General features: G+C 43.6%; 1 protein-coding gene across 3 annotated transcripts in view; it reads left to right on the top strand.

The window, feature by feature from the left end:
* cfap61 (cilia and flagella associated protein 61) overlaps positions 1-26,932 on the top strand; it is a 58,535-nt gene that overhangs the window by 965 nt on the left and 30,638 nt on the right. For 2 of the 3 annotated variants that reach the window (XR_015848238.1, XM_088324680.1), the window contains exons 2-17: positions 34-63; positions 471-629; positions 2,322-2,472; positions 2,541-2,617; positions 6,413-6,480; positions 7,355-7,484; positions 9,866-9,998; positions 10,961-11,197; positions 11,262-11,365; positions 11,437-11,476; positions 13,598-13,734; positions 15,082-15,211; positions 16,473-16,550; positions 20,167-20,373; positions 20,444-20,572; positions 24,573-24,700. Coding sequence is in view for 2 of the 3 variants with exons in the window: in XM_088324680.1 (XP_088180806.1) it covers positions 484-629; positions 2,322-2,472; positions 2,541-2,617; positions 6,413-6,480; positions 7,355-7,484; positions 9,866-9,998; positions 10,961-11,197; positions 11,262-11,365; positions 11,437-11,476; positions 13,598-13,734; positions 15,082-15,211; positions 16,473-16,550; positions 20,167-20,373; positions 20,444-20,572; positions 24,573-24,700 (1,895 nt within the window). In the remaining variant the exon portion in view is untranslated. The remainder of the gene's footprint in view (positions 1-33; positions 64-470; positions 630-2,321; positions 2,473-2,540; positions 2,618-6,412; positions 6,481-7,354; positions 7,485-9,865; positions 9,999-10,960; positions 11,198-11,261; positions 11,366-11,436; positions 11,477-13,597; positions 13,735-15,081; positions 15,212-16,472; positions 16,551-20,166; positions 20,374-20,443; positions 20,573-24,572; positions 24,701-26,932) is intronic. The other variant, XM_088324681.1, reaches the window with a different exon arrangement.

Below are 26,932 nucleotides of genomic sequence, written 5' to 3'. Positions count from 1 at the left end.
TGAAAATAAACAATGCTTTTTCTTTAATATCAGGGAGAGTTCTTCTAACCCCAAAATTTGAAGGTAATGTACATGTCTCATCTCATTAGCTGTACCGCTTATCCTCATTAGGGTCGCGGTTGGCTGAAGCCCATCCCAGCCATCAGTGGGCAGGGGACACCCTGAACTGGTTGCCAGCCAATCGCAGGGCACACGGGGACAGACAACTCACTTGCTCATTCACACCTAGGGACAATTTGGACCGGCCAATTCACCTGAAATGCATGTTTTTGGAATGTGGGAGGAAACCGGAGTGCCCGGAGGAAACCCACGCAAGCACGGGGAGAACATACAAACTCCGCACAGGAAGTCTGGAGCTGGATTTGAACCCACGCAGGAGGTTCCCAAGACATGAACTGTGCCGCACATGCACTAACCACTGCGCCGCCGTGCTGCCGTAATGTGCATGTATTTTCCTTTAAAACTAAAAGATATCTCCTCAAGATGAAGACCCCTATAACTTCAAACAGTGGCGAAGTGTTAAGCGTGACGGTCAGGAGGACCAAATGTGCGGATGCCGAGGCCATCGAAGCTCTCATCAGCCCTGAAGACTTGGAGCTTTTCGGACCGATCGAGGTCCTACAAGTCCTGTAAGCGCATACTGAGCATCGATGCGGTACCCCAGTGTTCCCTCTAAGCTGCGCGTGTGCGCATTGCACAAGAAAATCTAGCCAGCGCACAAAAATCAGGGCTCAAAATGACTAAATAAGAAGCGACTCAAGTCAAAGTTACAGTGCATGAAGGTCAAAATACACGGGTTCCCCTGACGTTGTGTTCCAAATGCGGTATTTTGAAGTCGAGTCGAAGGAGAACGAAGTTGAGTAAAGTTAGTAGAGTTTGTCGGGGAACCGGCTTCTTCGGCTCGGCTCACTCAAAGGAACCGGCTCTTTCGGGTCCTAAACGGCTCTCCGGGTTGTTTTTGCTTCTTTAATCCCAACATGACCAAACATTATGTAAAATTATGCACAACATGTCACGAGCCCGGACCAGATCGGAGGCCGGAGGCAGGAAGGGCGAACTCATTCGCGTTAACGATCAGTTACTTTGATTAAGGAAATAAAAGTCGTCCAACACTCAGGGACAAAAACAAAAACAGGCTTACAGGCAAACAGGAACTCAGACTAGGAATACTCACAAAACAGGCTTTTACTCAAAACGGGCAAGTACAGGTTTCCTCAGGTCAAACAGAAGAGAATAATGCCAAGTAATGCGATAAACCCGCAACCGGCAATCCCCAAAACCCGCCCTTAAGAAGCACACACGCAAATTAGAAAATCTGCTACAGCCGGTGCCAAAGGGGCGGGGCCAGCCGGTCCCCACGGCGACCATGCTGGACATGACACAACATGACTTAAAGCACAGGTCTCAAACAGGCGGCCTGCGGGCCAGATCAGGCCCGCTAAGGGATTGAATCGGGCCCGCGAGACAACACTCAGAGAAGCGCAAGAGAAAAACAAGCTGCAGGTTGAAATATGTCAACTTGATGTTGCCAAAGAAAGGTGCCTTGAACAAAGACACTGTACTTGTATTTATTTATTTCTCTCTCTCTCTCTCTCTCTCTCTCTCTCTCTCTCTCTCTCTCTCTCTCTCGCTCTCTCTCTCTCTCTCTCTCTCTCTCTCTCTCACTCTTTCCACTTCTTTTCTCCCACTCTCTGTCTCTTTCACTCTGTGTCTCTCTTTTTCTCTTCCTTTGTTGCTCTTTGTCTCTTTCTCTCTCTGTCTTTTTAACTTATTTTGCTCTAATTTCCTTTTTTCCTTTTCTCTTTCTCTCCGCCTACCCTTTGCGCTTTCTTTTCTCTTTTCTCTCCTTCTGTCTTTCTATTTCTCTTTAGATTTCTTTCTTCCTCTCCCTTTCTTTCCCCCTCTCTCATGACTTCTCTTTTTATCTCTTTTGTTTCTCAGGCTCTCCCCCCCTCTCTCTTTCTTTATCCCCCCCTCTTTCTCTTATTTCTTTAGCTCTCTTTTTCTTTCTCTTTAATCTACTGGTCCGGCCCCCAACAGAATGTTTGTTCTATCGTGTGGCCCCCGGGTTAAAATGAGTTTGACACCCCTGACTTAAAGTAAGGGGGGAATAGAACAAAAAAGAAAAAAAATACCAAAATGAAAAAGGAGTGAAAAGCTGAGAAAAAAAGAAACAAACGGAAGAGAAAAAAGAAGGAGAAATTTAGAAAAAAGCCAGAAAAGAAAGAAATTTAGGAAAATTACAGGGAACATTGGCTGTACCCCGGACCCGTGCGTCCGAATGGTCTTGATACATTTTCCCTTCTTCTGCTGCGACATAGGGAGAAGGCCAACCTGGCAGTGACCTTGGCCAACGAAAAGGGCGAAGTGGTGGCACATGCGTCCTTTTTTGATCATCCCAGTGCAGCGCTGGTTGACCCGCTTCAATGGGAGTCTTTCCTCCCCAAATACTTTAAAGCTGAGGCTTTGACGGTTCGACTATTACTAAAAAAAACACGATACGCCGTGTCTGAGATTTCTAATTTTGTGTTTTTTTTCAGCCATGGAACACACTTTTCCTTCATCTGTTCGTGTCCCAAGCTGACTTCTCCACCGCTAGCCTTCAGCACATCATCAGGTGCCTTTAGCAGGGGTCTAAAACGTGGTGCTCGGAGCACCAGGTGGCCCCCTGAGAACACCCGAGTAGCCCGAGGACTGGCTCTGAAAATAGTTCACCGGTGGTTTTCTAGCGAATTTGATTTCTTACGAAAATGATGTCAAGTCATTTTTATTTGTGACGCCCTAAATCACAAAGAGTCTCAAAGGGCTTCACAGATTATTACACTAGATCAGGGGTGTCAAACAGGCGGCCCGCGGGCCAGATCAGGCCCGCTAAGGGATTGAATCCGGCCCGAGAAGACAATGCTGAGGGAAGCACAAGAGAAAAACGAGCTGCATGTTACAAAGCCAGCTGCCTCTCAAAAACACTGTACTTGTATTGACCCTTCTCTCTCTTTCTCGCTCTCTTTCTCTCTCTCTCTCTCTCTCTCTCTCTCTCATCCTTCATTTTCTCTCACTCTCCATCTCTTTCTTTCACTCTCTCTGTCTCTTTTTCTCTTTATTTGATCCTTTTTGTCTCTTTCTCTGTGTCTTTCTACCTTATTTTGCTCTCTCTTTTTCCTTTTCTCTCTCTTCTTTCTTGCTTTCACCTTCTCTCTTTCTACCCTTCTCTTATCTCTCCTGCTCGCTTTCTATTTCTCTGTGGATTTCTTTCTTTCTCTTTACCTCCCCCTCTCTCACTAGTTCTCTTTTAGTCTCTTTTGTTTCTCACATTCTATCTCTCTCTTTCTCTATCCCTCTTTTCTTTTTCTCTTTTTCCCTTTCTCTCTTTGTTTGTCCCACCCTCTCTCTTTTTCATTCTCTCGAATCTACTAGTCCGGCCCCCGAGACAATGTTTGGTCTTTTGTGTGGCCCCTGGGTTAAAATGAGTTTGACACCCCTGCACTAGATAGATAGATAGATAGATAGATAGATAGATAGATAGATACTTTATTCATCCCCGTAGGGAAATTCACACTTCCAGCAGTCTACCCCGTTGTTTATTAACAGATGAACATGATGCTTGTAACGGAGCGGATGACGTCACGCTAGTCCAAAAGTTCGACATCCCTGCGGCAGATGGAAATCTTTTCTTTGTGAAAATCCAGGGATACACCACCTCGTGTTAGCAAGTCCGCCTCCTCTCCGATTCCCCCAGGCCATCGTGTCTCTGTTTAGCGGCGTTGAAGCCGGATAGCTCCGGGTGGCTACACGTTAGCGTCCGGAATGCTAAATTTGAGCCAGGTTTCCGCAAAACACAGCAACTGCGCTCCCTGTGCGCTTCGATGTTTTCCACCCGCACTCGATGATCTTATTTGGTCGTGAGTTCGCATTTACCATGATTACGGATGGTACCGAAGACTTATAACGCCGTCCTTCCACGATAGGCCCCTTCATCACGCCGGTACGAGAATTCTTCAGGGCAAGGAGTTGAAATTCCTTGAATACACGCATTTATTGTGCGTTAAAACCCATGTCCATAGGATAGAAGTAATCCATAGTGTAGTTGTCAAAACGGGAAGAAAAAACCGAAGATAGGAGCAGACAATAAAACAATTGGGCAGCTGCTGGAAAAGGCAGCCGCTCGTGGCAGCGCCGCTTTGATGACTATATTACACAGACTATTTTTCAGCCGACGAGAAGAGTAGGTTATTCATATGCTATGGAGTAGAAGTGAGTTTTAAGCTTAGATTTAAACATTTCCACTGAGGTTGCAGATCGGATCTCAGGGGGAAGAGCATTCCGCAGCACCGGTGCCCAGATGGAGAACGCTCTCGAACCAGCAGAACACTTCTTTGCTCTTGGGAATGGATTCTGGCTCTTCATCACTTTTGCTGCTGCTAGATCTTAGTGCTGCTTTTGACACAGTGCACCACAATTTCCTACTAGAACGGTTGCAAAAATGGATCGGTCTCTCAGGAACCGTCCTCTGGTGGTTCAGATCCTACCTCTCAGATAGGACGCACTGTGTTAAATAGGGCGAAATGACATCTGAGCCCTTTAATGTTACCTGCGGTGTTCCGCAGGGTTCAGTGCTTGGCCCCCTTCTTTTCAGCATTTACATGCTTCCATTAGGTGATATTATTCGCAAGTACAATATCAGCTTCCACTGCTACGCAGACGACACTCTACTATATCTTCCGTTGGAGGAATCTCCCACACTAAACTGTGGAAATTTGGAGGCCTGTCTCACTGAGATAAAAGAGTGGATGTCACTCAACTTCTTGCGTCTTAACTCTGAAAAGACCGAAATGTTAGTCATTGGTCCATCTAAATGCCGTGACTTATTCTCAAAAACTGCTGTGAACATTGACAAATGTCACATCACACAGAGTGACTCAGTTGAAAAATTGAGGTGTCATATTTGCCCCGATCTGTCCTTTCAAACTCACGATAAGAATATTACTAGAACCGCTTTCTTCCATCTTCGTAACATTGCTAAAATCCGTTCAATACCTTAAAATAATAGAATAGAATATACCTTTATTGTCATTGTTACAACATGGGTTGAATATAGTGTGACAACGAAATTGGACGTGGCACTCCAGTTCCACATTTTACAGTGAGGACAAAGAAAACAAAAGGATAAAGGTACAAAGAAGATGTTTGTACTGTCCTTGTTGCATAGGCTTTTTTATCCTCGGGAGGGGAGTGTACAAAGGGGTGAGGGACAGACAGAGATGACCGGATCCAACTTGATGTTTGATCTTACTGTACACACGGTCCAGTGTTTTTTTTCCCTATTTGCTCAGTCCACGAATCGAATGAATTGATTGAATTGAATCCGGCTGGTGTTAAAGCCTGATTCACAGCCTAAACCCAATAGATTCACTTGATTTGCAGGACCGAGCCCAAAGCAAACCCAAAATGTATTATTTTATTTGTGAGGACATGGGAAAAGGTGGGGGGATTTTGGGTCTGGTTCAGGCCGGGCTCCTGCTTTAGATCTTACCTCTAACTAAGAAAGAGGGTGGGAAAAGGAGAGAGGGCGGGACAAAGAAAGAGAGAGAGAGTGTGAGAAGCAAAAGAGATAAAAAGTCGTGAGAGGGGGAAGGAAAGGGAGCGGAAGAAAGAAATCCAAAGAGAAATAGAAAGACAGAAGGAGAGAAAAGAGAAAAGAAAGCGCAAAGGGTAGGAAGAGAGAAAGAGAAAAGAGAAAAAAGGAAGTTAGAGCAAAAGAAGTTAAAAAGACACAGAGAGAGAAAGAGACAAAGAGCAACAAAGGAAGAGAAAGAGAAACACAGAGAGTGAAAGAGACAGAGTGGAAGAAAAATGGGTGGAAAGGAAAGAGAGAGAGTGAGAAACAAAAGAGATAAAAAGTCGTGAGAGAGGGGGAAAGAAAGGGAGCGGAAGAAAGAAATCCAAAGAGAAATAGAAGGACAGAAGGAGAGAAAAGAGAAAAGAAAGCGCAAAGGGTAGGAAGAGAGAAAGAGAAAAGAGAAAAAAGGAAGTTAGAGCAAAAGAAGTTAAAAAGACACAGAGAGAGAAAGAGACAAAGAGCAACAAAGCAAGAGAAAAAGAGAGACACAGAGAGTGAAAGAGACAGAGACAGAGAGTGGGAGAAAAGGGGTGGAAAAGAGGGAGAGAGAGAGAGAGCGAAAGAGAAATAAATACAAGTACAGTGTCTTTGTTCCAGGCTCCTGGCTTTGGCAACATCAAGTTGACATGTCTCAAACTGCAGCTTGTTTTTCTCTTGCGCTTCTCTGAGTGTTATCTCGCAGGCCTGATCTGGCCCGCAGGCCGCCTGTTTGACACCTGTGCTTTAGAAAAATAATGACCGAAAAAAGATTCGTTATTTGCTGTCAAAATAATCCCACCGTTGTGTGTCACACAGTGCTGTGTTCGATACCACCGCTGAGCTGGAATTTGTCTGCTTACTGAGCTCCACCTCAGCTTCTTTAGGTACTGTAAATCTGCCCACTGATTTCCAGGGTTGGGTAGGGTTACTTGAACTGGATTACTTTCAATTACTTTTGGATTACTCCAATACCAAATATGCTAATAAAAGACAAAATAAATTAAATAGGAATAAAATGATGACTCACAACACGTGGTAAGCTTTCTCTCCTGGCTTTGATCTCTTTGATCTCCGGCAAAACGAACATCAAATGCCACAGAAACAAAATGAAAATCAATCCAAACATCATTTTTGCTGTTCCATGTATTCCGTTACTCCCCAAGCCTGCACAAAATATAGTCATTGTCATGTCCAGCATGGTCACCATGGCGATAGAATGGCCCCGCCCCCTGGGCACCAGCTGAAGCAGATCAGCTAACTTACGTGTGTGCTACTTAAGGGTGGGTTGTGGGTTTTGCGGGTGCTGGCTCATTGCATTTTCTGCTTGCAGTTTCTGTTTTGCATTTTCTGTCTGCATTTCCCGTTCTGTTTTGCTCTGTCCTGTTTTGTTTGAGTCGGAAGAAACCTGTGTTTGCACGTTTTTGTTAAAGCCTGTCTGTTCTGTCTTGTCCCTGAGTTTTGGACGACTTTTATTTTGGTAAATAAAAGTTTTGATCGTCAACGCAATTGAGTTCTCCCTTCCTGCCTCCGTTCTGGTCCGGTCCCCCTCGTGACAGTCATTTGATTCCTATTTCGTTTCTTTTGTCTTTTATTAGCATATTTGGTATTGGAGTCATCCAAAAGTCATTGAAAGTAATCCAGTTCAAGTAACCCTACCCAACCCTGTTGATGACAGAATGTGCATTGCACTTGTCGTTTACGCGTGTTCCTTACAGCTTTCCGTGTTCAGGTTTTAATTAAGAATTTTTTTGTGCGCAGAAGCACCTCTCGCCAAATTGTTGGAGCCTCTGCAGCGTTCCACCGAAGGAGAAGAAGGAGCAGCTGACTTGAGGTTGTCCGTGTGTCAAAGACATAGACTTTGCCCAAGACTTTTTGTCCGGCCTGCGAGGTCAGAAAACACCTTCATAAAAGCCCTGTTTTTTTGAAGTACTGTATTTTCCGCACTATAAGGCGCACCCAAAAGCCTTTATTCTTTTCAAAACCTGACCATGCGTCTTATAATACAGTGCGCCTTATATATGGATCAATATTAAGTCGCAAAGTCTCGCAACTAAGGCAAGCGGCCGCCGACTCGATTTTCCCCCGAAGGCGAAGTCGTCCGCGGTGTATGCTGGGATTTACATACCGGCGTTTCATTGGCTAACCAATGTGTCAATCATCATTTGAATCAGTCACTGTTGGCTAAAGTTATTCGGATGTAAAGGGGGCGGATCCTTTTTATCATTTACAGGCTCGCATAGGCTAAAGGGGCGAAACAAAGCCTGCAATTGGCCGAAAAAGACGAACGTGAATCACACGTTGGGTTGCACTACGGCATAGAGAAAACATTTTTTACTATTCTGTATTTGTAAATATTTGACTCTCCTGGATTTATGAATGAATCACACTTCTCAGCCTCCCTGGTAAGGTCTATTCAGGGGTACTGGAGAGGAGGGTCCGCCAGGAAGTCGAATCTCGGATTCAGGAGGAACAGTGTGGTTTTCGTCCTGGCCGTGGAACACTGGACCAGCTCTATACACTCTTCAGGGTCTTTGAGGGTGCATGGGAGTTTGCCTGTCCGGTCTACATGTGTTTTGTGGACTTGGAGAAGGCATTCGACCGTGTTCCTCGGGAGGCCCTGTGGGGGGTGCTTCGGGAGTATGGGGTACCGCACAGTCTTATCCGGGCTGTGCGGTCCCTGTATGCCCGGTGCCAGAGTCTGGTCCGCATTGCCGGCAATAAGTCGGATTCGTTCCCGGTGAGGGTTGGGCTCCGCCAGGGCTGCCCTTTGTCACCGATTCTGTTCATAACTTTTATGGACAGAATTTCTAGGCGCAGCCTTGGCGGGGATGGAGTCCGGTTTGGGGGCCTCAGCATTGCGTCACTGCTTTTTGCAGATGACGTGGTGCTGTTGGCTTCCTCAGCCCGTGATCTTCAGCTCTCGCTGGAGCGATTCGCAACCGAGTGTGAAGCGGCCGGGATGGGGATCAGCACCTCCAAGTCCGAGGCCATGGTTCTCAGTCGGAAAAGGGTGGTATGCTCCCTCCGGGTCGGGGAGGAGGTCTTGCCCCAAGTGGAGGAGTTCAAGTATCTTGGGGTCACGAGTGAGGGTAGGATGGAACGGGAGATCGACAGACGGGTCGGTGCAGCGTCTGCCGTCATTCGGACCCTGTCATGGTGAAGAGGGAGCTGAGCCGAAAGGCAAAGCTCTCGATCTACCGGTCGATCTACGTTCCTACCCTCACCTATGGTCATGAACTTTGGGTCATGACCGAAAGAACTCGATCCCGGATACAAGCGGCCGAAATGAGTTTCCTCCGCAGGGTGGCTGGGTTCTCCCTTAGAGATAGGGTGAGAAGCTCAGTCATCCGGGAGGGACTCGGAGTAGAGCCACTGCTCCTCCGCGTTGAGAGGAGCCAGTTGAGGTGGCTCGGGCATCTAATAAGGATGCCTCCTGGACGCCTCCCTCGGGAGGTGTTCCGGGCATGTCCCACCGGCAGGAGGCCCCGGGGGCGGCCCAGGACACGTTGGAGAGACTATGTCTCTCGGCTGGCTTGGGAACGCCTCGGGGTCCCGTCGGATGAGCTGGAGGAAGTGGCTGGGGATAGGGACGTCTGGGCTTCCCTTTTAACGCTGCTGCCCCCGCGACCCGACCTCAGATAAGCGGAAGACAATGGATGGATGGATGGATGGATTTACTACACTCACGGTTGTAAGAAGACCACGGTTACGTATCGTTATTGAACGTGATGGCTGCAAGAGAGCTTAGGTGAGCTTTGCGGCTTTATATTTTCCCGGTATCTTGTTTTAGAATGATCTTGATGTTTCTGTGATGAGTCTATTTTTAAACTCAATTCAATTCAAAGTGTTTATCGTCATATGCACAGTAAAGAACCCCGTTTCCCTGCACAATAAAATTCTTACTTTGCTGTCCACACAGTTGCCAGCAAAAAATTAAATGGAAACTAAGAAATGGTTGGCATTTCTTGAATCCCAAGACTTTAACCTTCCAAATGATATGTGGAACAACGCATTAGAGAGATTGGTGACACGTATTTGCTTCTTTGCAAGCTTTGGGAATGTTAAGGGGGTAATCAGTTGGACTGAACTATCTGACTGTTTTGTCCACGTTCCCATTGTAGCGCCTTATAATCCGGTGCGCCTTATGTATGGAAAATATAGGACCAAAAACTATTTTTTTGGGGGTGCGCCTTATAACCCGGTGCGCCTTATAGTGCGGAAAATACGGTACTTCTCATGAATTCAATCCAATATTGTTGTTTGTGCCAGGGTCGAAGACCACGACGATGTCATGCACATTGTGGCTATGCAGACGAAGATTCTAACTTTCATGCAACGACCGTATTTCCTTTCGGAGCTCATCGAGGCCCAGGACGAAAACAACCACGCTGCTGTGTGCGAGGTTTGGAGTTGTTGTTATTTTTAACATTGTAATCATAAATTATTAATATAGAAGGGGTGGAAAAGAGGTAGAAAAGAGAGAGAGAGAGAGAGAGAGAGAGAGAGAGAGAGAGAAAAAGCAATTTTTTTTCTTAGTGTTATTTTGAGTGGAAATAGAGAGTTTTACCAAAAAATATCAAATATAATATCAAATATCAAAAATATGTATTTAAATAAAGAAAATAACTGCCGACATTATTAGAATATTTTACAAAGAAATATTATTCGATATTTTACTCAGTCCCACAGGGTGGAGGTTTAGGGTTCAAGTCCTGTCATGATTGCCCTATTTAGAACACCTGTGGCAGCTTGATTGGCGCCAACAGCCCGGACAAGCTGATTGGTGGCCACACCCTTCTTAAGCCCCTGTCTTCTGTTCAAACTTGGTCAGATCGTTGCGAGATGTTGTGTTTCACTCAGTGAGCATTCCCGTCTGACCTTTTTCACTTTTAAAACCTGTTTCCTGCCTGATTCCCGTTTTTCGACCCGTTTCCGAACCTGACTACGCCTGTCATCCCTGCCTTGCTCGATTCCGCTCTCCGCCAGTCCTCGAATCAAGCAAGCCTAAAATCTCACTCTCTTTCAATAAAATCTGAGAAACGCATGCAATTGAGTCCTGTGTCCGTTCTGGTCTGTGACAAGTCCAGCAACCGCATCCTCAGGGTTCAAGTCCAGCTACCGCAGTCTCCCCATGTGGAATTTGCATGTTCTCCCCGTGCCTGCGTGGGTTTCCTCCGGGCACTCTGGTTTCCTCCCACATTGCCAAAAACATGCATGTCAGTTTAATTGGCCGGTCTAATTTGTCCCTAAGTGGGAATGGCAACCAGTCCAGGGTGTCCCCTGCCCACTGCCCGAAGATAGCTGGGATGGGCTCCAGCACCCCTGGGACGCTTTAATAACTGGTGTTTGTGGTTGTCCCGGCAGTGCGACGGCACCATCACCGGTTTCATCAGTGTGACCGCTAAGGTGGATATAAGGCAACTGCAGGAACATTTCAACCTGAAGCATTTTGGCGGCTTGTGCAAACCCAAGCTGGACGAGGACGGAGAAGATGGCGCGAGGAATCGTCCACCTCCTAAAGAAACAGAGAAAACGGAAAAAGAACCGAAGCAAGAAGAGATGGAAGAACCTGAATTGAGAGGAGAAGATGATGAATCTCAGGTAACCGAAAAATAAAAATGATACCTTTACTAATAATGATAGCATGACTGATTTTTGTCTTCAGGAGGAGGATGAAGAGGTCATGTCATCGTCATCTGAAGAAACCTCAGAGGAACCCAATGCATTTTCTATCCAGTTTTTCTTCTCTGAGAAGAATTATGAGATAAGGTGAGGACTTGTTCTCTCAAATGGCACGTCTGTTGACTACACAAGTCCGTCCTGATCTTCTTCTGTTACAGCTCGCTGGACTTGATACCGTACATATTCCAAGTCTTCCCAGTAAGCACCTATCTCATTTCTAACATGAGTGATGAAATCATTATCTCATTAGCTGCACCGCTTATCCTCAGTAGGGCCGCGGGGGTGCTGGAGCCCATCATCGGGCAATCATCGGGCAGTGGTGAGGGGACACCCTGAACTGGTTGCCAGCCAATCGCAGGGCACACGGGGACAGACAACTCGCTTGCGCATTCAAACCTAGAGACAATTACTCACTCACTCATTCACACCTAGGGACAATTTGGACCGGCCAATCCACCTGAAATGCATGTCTTTGGAATGTGGGAGAACATACAAACTCCGCACAGGAAGTCCGGTAGCTGGATTTGAACCCACACAGGAGGTTCCCAAGACCTTGGAACTGTGCCGCACACGCGCTAACCACTGCGCCACCGTGCCGTGAAATCATGAATGTTAAAATGGAACAAAATGATACAAAATACTTGTAAGATGATTATCAAATTCAGTAGATATTTTTCAAGATTCCAACATGCTATTTTTCTTAAAGGGACGGTATGTATTATTTGACTACTAGACGTTGCTGTAGTGCAACCGAAAACAAGTGCCGCAAAGCACGATGAAAAGTACAAACTACGGAGACTCAAAATGACCAAAACGCACCATTTTCCTTCTCATTTTTTTTACCCAGCCTTTTTAAAATTCTTTGTTTTGGGGGAGGGAATTATGTTGGCGTCCTTTCTGGGAGGCTCCTGTTGCAAATTCTTCGACCTATGAGTATTTAAAAAAAATGTATTTGTTTCTGTTTATTATTTAAATCAATATTCTCCTAACGTGCTGAATAATACTCACTGTCCCTTTAATATTAACAGATTGGCAATACTCATATCAGCTACCATCGCCACTCTAGCAAATAGTGATATCTGAACCAATACCTTTTAAAGGTAGCTGCCCATTTCCCCCAAAAAATAGATGCTCCATTCCACTTTTTTCAGACGAACACAAATGCAATTACCGTAAATTCCAGACTATAGAGCGCACCTGATTATAAGCCGCACCCACCACATTTTAAGAGGATAACCGCTTTTGTACTTACACAAACCGCACTTGTATATTAGCCGCATGCGCCCACATTAAAACATGTAACACAATCACAAATTTAACCCAAACCCAACTTTGAGCCGGCAAAATGAACGGAAAATGATACCGGTACTTAAGGTTTGATGCAGACCTGCAGAGTCCGGGTCCCGTTGAAAATAATCCAAGAGAAAAAAATGTATATTTCCATAGGTAAGGGTGGGAAAAATATATATCCACTATTGTCCGCCGCGTCCACAAACACGTCTCACCTTTACTCCACTTCCCGTCAGCCCCCGTTTTTTTTCACCCCTTCTTTTTGATTCGCCCGTGCAAAACATATCAGAATAAGTCTCTAAAATAAATACATTACAAAAATATACAGTTGCAAATACATATTATACATGGTTACACATATTTACAAAGACAGACGGTATATCGAGAGAGTTTTCAAAGCTTTAATAATAATAATATAACTTTCTTCCCAAACGGTGCCTGTGACAAGGCAGTTAATGGTAGCAACACGCTCGCAACACAGTAAACGGGGCTGTTAAAAAAACATACCGTACTTGTAAAAATCACGGTAAACCGTCCTTATCTTCCTCCTTAGAACTGAAGCCATCAAAGTCTTTCTCAGTGTCGGAAAGAAAAATTGTCATATAGACCTCGTCCCACGCTCCCATCCACTCCTGATTCTGTGCCCTCCTCTCCGTCACGCAGCAGACCGGCTTTTCGGAACCCGTTGGTGATGGTGGATTTTTTGATGTGCCTTTCTTTTTGCATTTTGCATGATGAGGGTTTGTTTACACTAATTTAATTTGTGCACAAGCCAAGAAGTTGCAGTCTTCCTCTGTGCATATATTCAAGCGGTCTGAATCTTACCTTTTGTACTCGAGCGCCGCTGGCGGCCGTTAGAAAAATGACATCAATTGGCCGCATCACTGAATAAGCCGCAGGGTTGAACGTTTGGGAAAAAAGTAGCGGCTTATTGTCCGGAATTTACAGTAGTTATCGATATCAACACACCATAATGATACTTCTGGCATGTAAAATTCCTTACTCACAAAACCCAAACCTATCCATCAGGATCTGGACTATTGCATCATCACCGTCCCGACGTTGTCCCCAGACTTTCCAATCCTGCAGAACTTCCTGCGAGTTCCTCCGCGGCCCGGCAGCCTGTTGCCCTCCGACCTCTACATCCTGCACCGTGACGGGCTGAGGTGGGCTGCTGTGCCGGGGGGTTACTTTAACTGGATTACTTTCAATGACTTTTGGATTACTCTAATACCAATTATGCTAATAAAAGACAAAAGAAACTAAATATGAATAAAATGACTCCATTTTGTGCAGGCTTGGGGAGTAACGGAATACACGGAACGGCAAAAATGATGTTGGATTGATTTTCATTTTGTTTCTGTCGCCTTTTATGTTAGTTTTGCCGGATGTGCATATTGTGCTAAAATGCTAATTCCCCTTATAGAGATCGAAGCCAGGAGAGAAAGCTTACCATGTGTTGTGAGTCATCTTTTTATTCATATTTAGTTTCTTTTGTCTTTTATTAGCATATACAGACACCGCACAAAAAAATGAAAAACTCTTGCAAAAACACTACCTCATACGAACGTAAAATGGTACTCATGTCTATGTTTCTTGCACATCTTTACTGCTCACCTTGCACAATGTTGACCAATTTTTAATTTTTATTTTTTTTATTGCACTATGATGACTATTTTTTGCACTAATTTATTAAGAAAAATAAATGTGAAATATAGTAAAATGTCAACATTTTGACTTGGAAAAATACTCATGACTTCTCATTTATATTGACAAACAAAAACTTTAGATTTATAACAGCAGAAAAATAATGTGTACAAAATAATAAACATCGATTTTTTTTCCCTCCAAAAATAGTTTGGATTGTATAATACAAGTAGAAAAAAAAGAAGCGAAAAATAATACACTTTTTTTTCTTAATTTACTTCAAAAAGAGTTTGAGTGTACAACACGAGTAAAACATATATAGGAAAAATAGTAAACTTAAGAAAAAGATTTTTTTTTTCTTATGACAAGATTAAGGTTAAGATGATGACTATTTTTTTTGCACTAGGTTGACTATTTTTTGCACTATAACGACTATTTTTGCACCAAAAGTATAATTGCACAAACCCTTACGATACCAAACTGTACGTAACATCCTACATGCCGACATTTCTTGTGTAAATATTGTGTCAATTATAACTCTAACCTTATCCTTCTTGTTTTAGAACCTTATCTTCTCTTTTCCTTTATCTTCTTGGCTTTTTTTACCTCACTGTGAATGTGTGAAACTGGAGTGTCATGCCCAATTTCGTTGTCACAATATGTTAACCCGTTTTGTAACAATGACAATAAAGGTATATTCTATTCTATTCTTTTTTATTCTATTCTATATTTGGTATTGGAGTAATCCAAAAGTCATTGAAAGTAATCCAGTTAAAGTAACCCTACCCAACCCTGTTTGCCGATAACCAAAACGCCCCGGCAGGCCGCCATCTTGACGCCGTTTGCATTCTGGGATCTTCTCGCAGGGGCGTGAAAGTGCGTCCGGCGGCGGAATCAGACAGGAACAACGTGGTTGAGCTGGTGACGCGGGTGAAGATCGGAAGAGACGCGCTGCTGCAGGATCTAGACCTCATCTTGGACAACCAAATAAATAAGGTTAGTGCCGGGGTTGGGTAGGGTTACTTTAACTGGATTACTTTCGATTACTTTTGAATGACTCCAATACCAAATATGCTAATAAAAGACAAAAGAAACTAAATATGAATCAAATGATGACTCACAACACGTGGTAAGCTTTCTCTCCTGGCTTTGATCTCTTTGATCTCCGGCAAAACGAACGTCAAATGCCACAGAAACAAAATGAAAATTAATCCAAACAGCTTGCTTTTATTTTATTTGGTATTGGAGTAATCCACAAGTCATTGAAAGTAATCCAGTTAAAGTAACTCTACACAACCCTGGTCATCATTTTATTCCTATTTAGTTTCTTTTGTCTTTTATCAGCATATTTGCTATTGGAGTCATCCAGAAGTAATTGAAAGTAATCCAGTAAAAGTAACCCTACCAAACCCTGGTCATCATTTTATTTATATTTAGTTTCTTTTGTCTTTTATGAGCATATTTGGTATTGGAGTAATCCACAAGTAATTGAAAGTAATCCAGTTAAAGTAACCCTACCCAACCCTGGGGCTCAGAATTTTATTCCTATTTAGTTTCTTTTGTCTTTTATTAGCATATTTGGTATTGGAGTCATCCAAAAGTAACTGAAAGTAATCCAGTTAAAGTAACCCTACCCAACCCTGGTCATCATTGTATTCCTATTTAGTGTCTTTTATGAGCATATTTGGTATCGGAGTAATCCAAAAGTAATTAAAAGTAATCCAGTAAAAGTAACCCTACCAAACCCTGGTCATCATTTTATTTATATTTAGTTTCTTTTGTCTTTTATGAGCATATTTGGTATTGGAGTAATCCACAAGTAATTGAAAGTAATCCAGTTAAAGTAACCCTACCCAACCCTGGGGCTCAGAATTTTATTCCTATTTAGTTTCTTTTGTCTTTTATTAGCATATTTGGTATTGGAGTCATCCAAAAGTAACTGAAAGTAATCCAGTAAAAGTAACCCTACCCAACCCTGGTCATCATTGTCTTCATATTTAGTTTCTTTTGTTTTTTATTAGCATATTTGGTATCGGAGTCATTCAAAAGTAATTGAAAGTAATCCAGTAAAAGTAACCCTACCCAACCCTGGGGCTCAGAATTTTATTCCTATTTAGTTTCTTTTGTCTTTTATTAGCATATTTGGTATTGGAGTCATCCAAAAGTAATTGAAAGTAATCCAGTTAAAGTAACCCTACCCAACCCTGGTTGGTGCACACACACACACTCATTGGTTTGACTCATGTGTCCCCCAAAGGCCAAATGTCCTCTGCAGGCCTTTGTGGCCGATGTGAACGGGGCCATAGTCGGGATACTGATCATCAAAGAAGAGCAGGTATGTTTTTTTTCTTTGTCTCTGTCAAAGGTATTCCCAAAAACATTTTTTTCAAGGGTAAACAACAATCTCACAAAGGGCAGTTCCAAAAAGCGCATTTGAGTACCCATAGGAGTAATCAGGAAATGCAGGTCACCCGGTGTCAAGGGGCGGGGCCAGCTGGGCGCTACGACAACCGTGCAGGACATGACATACTTCAAACAGAAACCAATAGGGTGACTTGCTTGCTAGGTGGGCGGTGTTCCTCACATGACATCACAGCTCAGGAAGTCGAAGATGAGACATGCTGTCTTCAAAATGCATTAAAATAATTGGAATACACCAATGAAATATACATAGATTTTATGAGAGACTCAGTGTTGATTTGAGCTGTGAAAAGTGATTGGTCCCGGGGACTCGCATGCTGAAAAATCTATGGGTCCCGACAGAGATCTATGGCTACCCAAAATTTAGTCTTATCCAGGTTGAAATTGTAAATCGGCGACAAATATGTACTGTATTTTCCGCACTATAAGGCGCACCTAAAAGCCTTTATTTTTTTCAAAAACTGACCATGCGCCTTATAATACAGTGCGCCTTATTTATGGATCAATATTAAGTCGCAAAGTCTTGCAACTAAGGCAAGCAGCCGCCGACTCGATTTTCCCCCGAAGGCGAAGTCGTACGCGGTGTATGCTGGGATTTATTTACCGGCGTTTCATTGGCTAACCAATGTGTCAATCATCATTTGAATCGATCACTATTGGCTAAAGTTATTCGGAGGTCAAGGGGCGGATCCTTTTTATCATTTACAGGCTCGCATAGGCTAAAGGGGCAAAACAAAGCCTGCGATTGGCCGAAAAAGATGAATGTGAATAGCATGTGTGGTTGTCTACGGCATAGAGGAAACATGTTTTACCATTCTGTATTTGTAAACATTTTACTCTCCTGGATTTACTAAACTCACGGATATAAGAGGACCATGGTTGCACATTATTATTGAACACAACGACTTCGGTGAGCTACTCTGGCTATATATATTTTCCCAAAATCTTGTTTCAGACTGAACTCGATGTTTCTGTGATAAGCGGTGCAGATAATAGATGGAATGGAGTGTCTATTTTTCAATTCAACTCAATTCCAAGTGTTTATTGTCATATGCACAGTAAAGTTGCGATTGAAAAAGAAAATAGATACTAAGGAATGGTTGGCATTTCTTGAATCCCAAGACTTTAACCTTCCGAATGATGGAACGATGCATTTGAGTGACATCGTACGGACACCGCATCCGCACGTGTTCTCGACACGCATTTGCGTCTTTGCAAGCTTTGGGAATGTTAAGGGGGTAAGAAGTTGGACTGAACCATCTGACTGTTTTGTCGACGTTCCCATTGTAGCGCCTTATAATCCGGTACCTCTTATGTATGTCAAAAATAGGACCAAAAACTATTTTTTGGGGGTGCGCCCTATAACCCGGTGCGCCTTATAGTGCGGAAAATACGGTACATGTTTTACTCTTGTTGCATACAATGTACGGTAATATAAAAGGCATGTCCTGCACGGTTGTCATGGTGCCCAGCTGGCCCCGCCCCCTGACACCAGCTGAGACGCATTGGACTGATTACTTTTGGAGTACTTAAACGCTCCTTTTCGGACTGCCCTTTGCCAGACCATTGCTTTACCTTGTTGAAGACAAGGTACACGTTTTAAAATGCATAATAAACGTACTTTGTACGGCAAAAACGTACAGCTTGACTGGTATGCATACTTAACCTTCACTCAACGACAAGCACCACAACAATGACGTCATCTCGAATCAACGAGATCTCGTTTGCCGAAATCGACGTGCGGACGAAAACTTGAACCGCGAGACCAAAACAACAATGGCGGATCTGCCTGACGAAAAGTTTGGAGTGCGGTAAATCTTTGTTAAAAAAAAAAAGGTAATCGGGTAATAATGACAATTTTGAGTCAAAAAAGTTGTGTCCCAGGGACGCACGTTGATTTGAGACGATGCATCCCCAGCAAAAATGATGCGTCTAGGACACAGGGACGCGGGCAAACAAGAACACAGGAAACTATGAACTACCGTAAATTCCACACTATAAGCCGCTACTTTTTTCCCTAACTTTCAACCCTGCGGCTTATTCAGTGATGCGGCCAATTTATGCAATTTTTCTAACGGCCGCTAGCAGCGCTCGAGTGTTGCTACTATTAACTACCCTGTCAAAGCTATATTATTATTATTAAAGCTTTGAAAACTCTCTCGGTGTACCGTCTTTCTTTGTAAATATGTGTAACCCATGTATAATATGTATTTGCAACTGTATATTTTTGTAACGTATTTATTTGTATTTATTTTAGACACTTATTCTGATTTGTTTTGCACGGGTGAACGAAAAAGGAGGGGCGGAACAAACGCGGGGTGCCGAGTTTAATTGGGGACCGCTAAAGGTGAGGGACAGACAAGGAAAGAAGAGGGGGTAAAAAGTTGGTTAAAGAAAAAGGAGTTGCGTGAGTAAATGTGTTCATCTGACATATTTTTCCCACCCTTACCTTTGGAAATATACACTTTTTTTCCTTGGATTACTTTCAACGGGACCCGGACTCTGCAGGTCTGCATCTAACCTTAAGTACCGGTATCATTTTCCGTTCATTTTGCCGGCTGTGATTTTTAGACTGTGGACTTTAACGAAGGATATTTAGTTTCAATCGCGGGACTTGAAGTCGGGTTTGGGTTCATTTTGTGTTTGTGTTACATGTTTAAATGTGGGCGCATGCGGCTTATATACAGGTGCGGCTTGTGTATGTACAAAATCGGTTTTCCTCTTAAAATGTGGTGGGTGCGGCTTATAATCAGGTGCGCTCTATAGTCCGGAATTTACGGTATATCCTTACATTTATCATGTTCTAGAACAGGGGTGTCAAACTCATTTTAACTCGGGGGCCACACGATAGAACAAACATTCTGTTGGGGGCCGGACCAGTAGATTAAAGAGAAAGAAAAAGAGAGATAAAGAAATAAAAGAAAGAGGGGGAATAAAGAAAGAGAGAGAGGGGGAGAGCCTGAGAAACAAAAGAGATAAAAAGAGAAGTCATGAGAGAGGGGCAAAGAAAGGGAGAGGAAGAAAGAAATCTAAAAGAAATAGAAAGACAGAAGGAGAGAAAAGAGAAAAGAAAGCGCAAAGGGTAGGAAGAGAGAAAGAGAAAAGAGAGAAAAGGAAAAAAAGGAAATTAGAGCAAAATAAGTTAAAAAGACAGAGAAAGAGACAAAGAGCAACAAAGGAAGAGAAAAAGAGACACAGAGTGAAAGAGACAGAGAGTGGGAGAAAAGGAGTGGAAAGAGAGAGAGAGAGAGAGAGAGAGAGAAATACAAGTACAGTGTCTTTGTGAGAAGCACCATTCTTTAGCAACATCAAGTTGACATCTTTCAACCTGCAGCTTGTTTTTATCTTGTGCTTCTCTGAGTGTTGTCTCGCGGGCCGGATTCAATCCCTTAGCGGGCCTGATCCGGCCCGCGCGCCGCCTGCTTGACACCCGTGTTCTAGAATTTGGGAATACCTTGAAATGAATTACTTATCAGTGTGCCTGGGACAAAAGTTGGAAAATGTGACCATGTCCATTCTGGACCAATAAGGACATGGAGTACATCCGAGCCCGCTACAATATTGAGAACTTCATCTACTACAGCCATCACAGTGAAAGCCAGCATGCTCAGCTCTGCCACTTCGTTCTCCACCGCTGCTTCCAACACTTCAGCCGACATTTCTTCAAGGAGACACTGCGGCTTGCCCGCAAGTCCAACCTTTACCACCGGGTTTACTCACTGAGCCTGGGCCAGCAGGTGTGTTCCACAAAACCGGGCCTCGATTTTCGTATAGAGAATCAAACTTATACTTGTTTTGTGCGCACAGGACCGGTGTGTTCAACATCTGGACTTCATCTTGGACTGCGCCGTCCCCGTGCGTCCTCGCCGTCAGGTCATCTACCCTCTAAAGGAGCTTGGCGCGAACGCACCTGCACAGTGCATCACTGAAGAACAGGTGGGCTTATGCGGTTGGAATCAATGTTCCCTGTCATTTTCCACGGGGGGTCTGAGCGTTCACACAAAGTCGGTGAGCAACGCTTGAAACAGCAGTGAGCAACAGCAATCCCAAGTGTGGCAGCTAAGTCATTAGCAAACATGTCCAAAACTTACATTTTGCTGAGTTTCCGGCAATGCAAAATCATTTTTTCACTTTTGAATGAATTGTGTCATGTACGATGGCCTACAAACGTCATTTGTTTTTACAATTCTTTCACAAGATTTCCATTTCTTTTTATTTCCTGATATATTTTGTCGCATTATATTAACATTTTGGGGGGCTTATTGAGTCGGTTGGAAGATACAGAACTGTACTTAATCACATTTTTGAGTGGAAGTACATTGTTGGCAACAAGATTCACTTGATATAATCAGAAATAATTTGAATGCAACACAAAGTTTTTCTCCTTTTTTCCATGTTTTTTCTACTTTTTTTAATATTCCTTTAAAAAAAAAATCTCATTGTGTTTATTTTTTTGCCCAGCTGTTACTTTTTTCTTTTTGTTCTCTATTGACTTTTTTCATACATTTCTTTCTTTTCTTTTTTTCTAAATTTTTCCTTCTTTTTTTCTCTTCCTTTTGTTTCTTTTTTTCTCAGCTTTTCACTACTTTTTCATTTTGGTATTTTTTTCCTTTTTTGTTCTATTCCCCCCTCTATTAAGTCATTTTGTGCATAATTTTAAATAATATTAGGTCGTGTAGGGATGAAAGAAGCAAAAACAACCTGAAGAACCGTTTAGGACCCGAAAGAGCGGGTTCCTTTGAGTGAGCCGAGCCGAAGAAGCCGGTTCTCGACAAACTCTACTTACTTTACACAACTTTGTTTTACTTCGACTCGACTTCAAAATACCGCATTTAGAACACAACGTCAGGGCAACCCTGTGTATTTTGACCTTCATGCACTGTAACTTTGACTTAATTGGCTTCTTAATTAGCAAATTCGAGCCTTGATTTTTGTGAGCCGGCTCGATTTTCTTGTGCGCGAAAAAGCTCTGGGTAGTGCGCAATTGCGCACACACGCAGCTTAGAGGGAACACTGGTTGGAATCATTGGAATTTTGATTCCCTGTAGTTGCAATATGTCATGTTAAAATTCAAAGAATAAATACAGTAAAAGAAGAATATAAGTTCAATCTTTTTTGGGGGGGCTAGATAATTTTGCTGATTTTAAAGTGACAGTGTGTGTATTTCAGCACTTCCTAGTGGTAAAAGAAACCTAATTTATTAAAATAACATACATTTTCATTTAAATATCAAGAAAAAATACATTTATACTATCATATAAAGTGCTACAGATCCCTTAAAACAAGGACTAACACGCTCGGAGAGAATTTCCTCCTCAGGGTCATCACCATCTTAAACAAAACTTAGAGTAACAGGTAGGGTTACTTTAACTGGATTACTTTTAATTACTTTTGGATTACTCCAATGCCAAATATGCTAATGAGCAAATGAGTTGTCTGTCCCTGTGTGCCCTGCGATTGGCTGGCAACCAGTTCAGGGTGTCCCCTGCCCACTGCCTGGAGATGGCTGGGATGGGCTCCAGCCCCCCCGCGACCCTAATGAGGATAAGCGGTACGGCTAATGAGATGAGATGAGATGAGAAACTAAATATGAATCAAATGACTCCATTTTGTGCAGGCTTGGGGAGTAACGGAATACACGGAAGGGCAAAAATGATGTTGGCAAGCTGTTTGGATTTATTTTGTCGCTTTTGATGTTCGTTTTACCGGAGATCAAAGAGATCAAAGCCAGGAGAGAAAGCTTACCACGTGTTGTGAGTCATCATTTGATTCCTATTTAGTTTCTTTTGTCTTTTATTAGCATATTTGCTATTGGAGTCATCCAAAAGTCATTGGAAGTAATCCAGTTCAAGTAACCCTACCCAACCCTGCTCACCATACAAAGGTTTCAGGTTACAAAGTACCTGAATGGGAAACTTTTGCCTCACGTTACAAAGGCGTTTCAGGATACAAAGTAATTCCCTTGGTCTGGGAATCTCCCCCCAACTTAAATCATCTTCCCCATGACCAGGGTTGGGTAGGGTTACTTTAACTGGATTACTTTCAATGACTTTTGGAATACTCCGATACCAAATATGCTAATAAAAGACAAAAGAAACTAAATATGAATAAAATGACTCCCTTTTGTGCAGGCTTGGGGAGTAACGGATTACGTGGAAGGGCAAAAATGATGTTGGCAAGATGTTTGGATTTATTTTGTCGCATTTGATGTTCGTTTTACCGGAGATCAAAGAGATCAAAGGCAGGAGAGAAAGCTTACCACGTGTTGCGAGTCATCATTTTATTCCTATTTAGTTTCTTTTGTCTTTTATTAGCATATTTGCTATTGGAGTCATCCAAAAGTCATTGAAAGTCATCCAGTTAAAGTAACCCTACCCAACCCTGTCCGTGATTGACTTTAATGCAAAGCAAATATTTAGCCCAGCATGGAACTGGACATGTTTTGTTGTAAGACGGAGCGTCCAGCTGCCCTGCTGGGGTGCAGATAAGAGACAAGAGCTTGTGTCGCTGAATCAAAGTCAAAGCGCCATTGTGTCACACGCAATTACAACACAAGCTGCTGCACACTTGTAAAAAGAGGAAGGGGCTTAGAACCAATCTCAGTTGCACTCCCATTAGTAGCAATAAATCCCTTGTCAGACCTATGAAATACATCGCCCCTCTTCAGTTACTACACCTACAAAATTAAGGATGGGCAGGGTTGGGTAGGGTTACTTTAACTTGATTACTTTCAATTATTTTTGGATTACTCCAATACCAAATATGCTAACAAAAGACAAAATAAACTACTAAAACTAAATATGAATAAGAGGTCAAAGCCAGGAGAGAAAGCTTACCACCTGTTGTGAGTCATCATTTGACTCATATTTACTTTCTTTTGTCTTTTATTAGCATATTTGGTATTGAAAATTCACGTACCGGTAATTAAGCTGAACTCTCGATTACCGATATCCTTCACTTGTGCCCGCTCCTTTGGCGGCAACTGCCTGGGACTCTGATTGGCTCTCTGTCCCTATTTAGACCCACTCCTATCTGTCCCTTTGTCAGTCCGTCTGCGAACCTCAGCTAACTCTAGGCAAGACCCTGACTCCCACCTGTTTTTGCTCCCGTCTGTCCCCCGGCTTCAACCCGTTTTTGAGCCTGACCACGTCTACTCTCCCGTCCCGGCTTTCGACCTCTTTTTGTTCCCGACCACGTCTACTCTCCTATTCCGGCTTACAACTCGCTTCCGACCACATTTTTGCTTCCCTGTCCTGGCTACTGACCCGTTTTCCGTACCCGACACCGCCATCGCTCAATACGGAAGATCCATTTCCCGATCAGAGCGACCAGCTTCCCGCGTCCACCAATCACCGGATGGTGGGCGCAACCCTTTCTCTTTCTTCCAATAAAATTTCACAAATTTACGTAATTGAGCTGGACTCTGTCACGATTACCGATATGCATCACCTGTGTCCGCTCCTTTGGCGCCAACTGCCTGGGACTCTGATTGGCTCTCTGTCCCTATTTAGACCCACTTCTATCTGTCCCCTTTTGTCAGTCCGTCTGCGAACCTCAGTTACTTCTAGGTAAGCCTCTTTCGACCCTGACTCCCACCTGTTTTTTGCTCCCGTCTGTCCCCCGGCTTCTTTTTGAGCCTGACCACGTCTACTCTCTTCTCCTGGCTTATGACTCGCTTCCGACCACGTTTTTGCTCCCCTGTCCCGGCTACCGACCCGTTTTCCGCTCCCGACACCGCCATCGCTCAACACGGAAGATCCACTTCCCGATCAGAGCGACCTGCTTCCCGCGTCCACCAATCACCGGATGGTGGGCGCAACCCTTTCTCTTTCTTCCAATAAAACCTGTGAGAAACGCAACGCAAGTGGGTCCTGTCTCTGTTCTGGTCCTGTGAAAATAAAACAAATGTCGTTTGTTGTTGTTTTGTTTCACTTAGGCTCCGTTTGCTCTAAACCTCATCAGCCGCAAGCTGACCATGGAGCCGAAGGTCATGGTCAATGCCAGGATCGTCCTCGTGGGGGCGTCGGACACGGGACTGTCCTTCCTCGAGGTGCTTTGTTTCTGGTGAGTGGCCTCCATCCCGAAAAATGAGGAGATTTTTTTTGTCCCACTGTCCTGATTGGACGCCCGAGGCAGAGGTTTATTGCTGGTGGCTATTAACCCCATTAGCTCTTGGACGACACACACCATCTGTGGGTCACGATAGCCTAGCGCATGAATTAGGCCGTGCTAGTGGGCATTAAGTGACAGTGATGATCAAAGTAAAGTACAATGTTGGCAACAAGATTGACTTGGTATTAATGGAAATTATTTGAATGCAACACAAATGTTTTCTTCTTTTTCTCTGTTTTTTTTTCTATCTTTTTAAAAATTCCTTTAAAAAAGATCTCATTGTGTTTATATTTTCCTAGCTGTTACTTTTTTTCTTTGTGTTCTTTACTTACTTTTTTTCCTTTGTGATTGCTGGACGCGGGAAGCAGGTCCCTCTGATACTCGGATTGTGCTCCAAACGCGGAAGTGGATCTTCCGTGGCGAGCGATGGCGGTGTCGGGGACGGAAATACGGGTCAGTAGCTGGGACAGGAGGGCAAAACGTGGTCGGAAGCGAGTCGGAAGCTAGGATAGGAGAGAAGACGTGGTAGGGGACAAAAAGAGGTCAAAAACCGGGACGGGAGAGTAGACGTGGTCAGGATCAAAAACGGGTCGAAGCTGAGGGACAGACGGGAGCAAAATAGGACAGGTGGGAGGCGGGGTCAAAAAGGCTTGCCTAGTGTTAACTGAGGTTCACAGACGGACTGACAAAAGGGGTCAGACAGGACAGGGTACAAATACTGATTGGGAGCCAATCAGAGCCCGCGGCAGTTGGCGCCAAAGGAGCAGGCACAGCTGAGTCACATCAGTAGTCATGACAGTATTATTTAATGCTCCCTGATTGGATTAAATAAACAAAAATACACAAATGAAAAAAAAACTAAATTGTGTAGTTAAATACACAAAATACAGAATGAATATTGTAGAACCATTTAATATATTTTGATTTTTCAATGGTCTCACCTGCCTCCCCTGACTGCACGGTACTGATCGTAGGACCAGGGTTGGGTAGGGTCACTTTAACTTGATTACTTTCAATGACTTTTGGATTACTCCAATACCAAATATGCTAATAAAAGACAAAAGAAACTAAATAGGAATAAAATGACTCCATTTTGTGCAGGCTTGGGGAGTAACGGAACACATGGAACGGCAAAAATGATGTTGCCAAGGACTCTTGTTTTGTCACCACTGGATTTACTGTACTTCCCAAATTCATTTAATACTTGGACTGAGCAACCAGGGGAAAAATTACTGGACCGTGTGTACAGTAAGATCAAACATCGAGTTGGATCCGGCCATCTCTGTCTGTCCCTCACCCCCTCATACACCCTCCCTCGGAGGAAAACAAACCCCGTTCCTTTATCTCTTTGTTTTCCTTATCCTCAATGTAAAACCTGGACCTGGAGTGCCACGTCCAATTTCGTTGTCACAATATATCCCATGTTGTAACAATGACAATAAAGGTATATTCTATTCTATTTTCATCACAAGGATGACGTGAAGGAGCAGCTGATAGCTGGCAGGCAAGAAGTTGGGCCCAGCTGGTTGTTTTGTTTCAGGCATGTTCAACGCTTGTCTCAATTTTAATTAGCCATCAGCTCCCTTGTTTATCTACGCTAATGAATCTGCTAGTGGATGCCCATCTGATGCCAAGCCAGGGGCATTATGTCGGGCTCTTCCAAACCAGCAGGTGGCGGTATCATTCCCCATGACCTCATCAAACATACAGAAATCCCTCGCTGTAAAGCGGTTTGCTTTTTACGGTTTTGCTACTTCGCATTGTGCTCTGCATTCTAATTGGGTAAACGGTGGCCCCGCCCCTTGTTTTGCCCGTCGCCAGGGTTGGGTAGGGTTACTTTAACTGGATGACTTTCAATGACTTTTGGATGACTCCAATACCAAATATGCTAAGAAAAGACTAAAGAAATTAAATATGAATAAAATGATGACTCACAACACGTGGTAAGCTTTCTCTCCTGGCTTTGATCTCTTTGATCTCCGGCAAAACGAACATCAAATGCCACAGAAACAATGAAACGCTATAGGAAAACAAAAATGTGGCCTGAAAAGAACATCCATCCATTATCTGCACCGCTTATCCTCAGTAGGGTCGCAGGGGTGCTGGAGCCCGTCCCAGCCATCTCCGGGCAGTGGGCAGGGGACACCCTGAACTGGTTGCCAGCCAGTCACAGGGCAAACAGGG

Source organism: Urocampus carinirostris, chromosome 20 (assembly GCF_059441175.1).
Source record: "Urocampus carinirostris isolate Australia breed hairy pipefish chromosome 20, RoL_Ucar_1.0, whole genome shotgun sequence".
Lineage (NCBI taxonomy): Eukaryota > Metazoa > Chordata > Actinopteri > Syngnathiformes > Syngnathidae > Urocampus > Urocampus carinirostris.
Note: the sequence above shows the minus strand (reverse complement) of the source record. Positions and strands in the feature narration are given on the sequence as shown.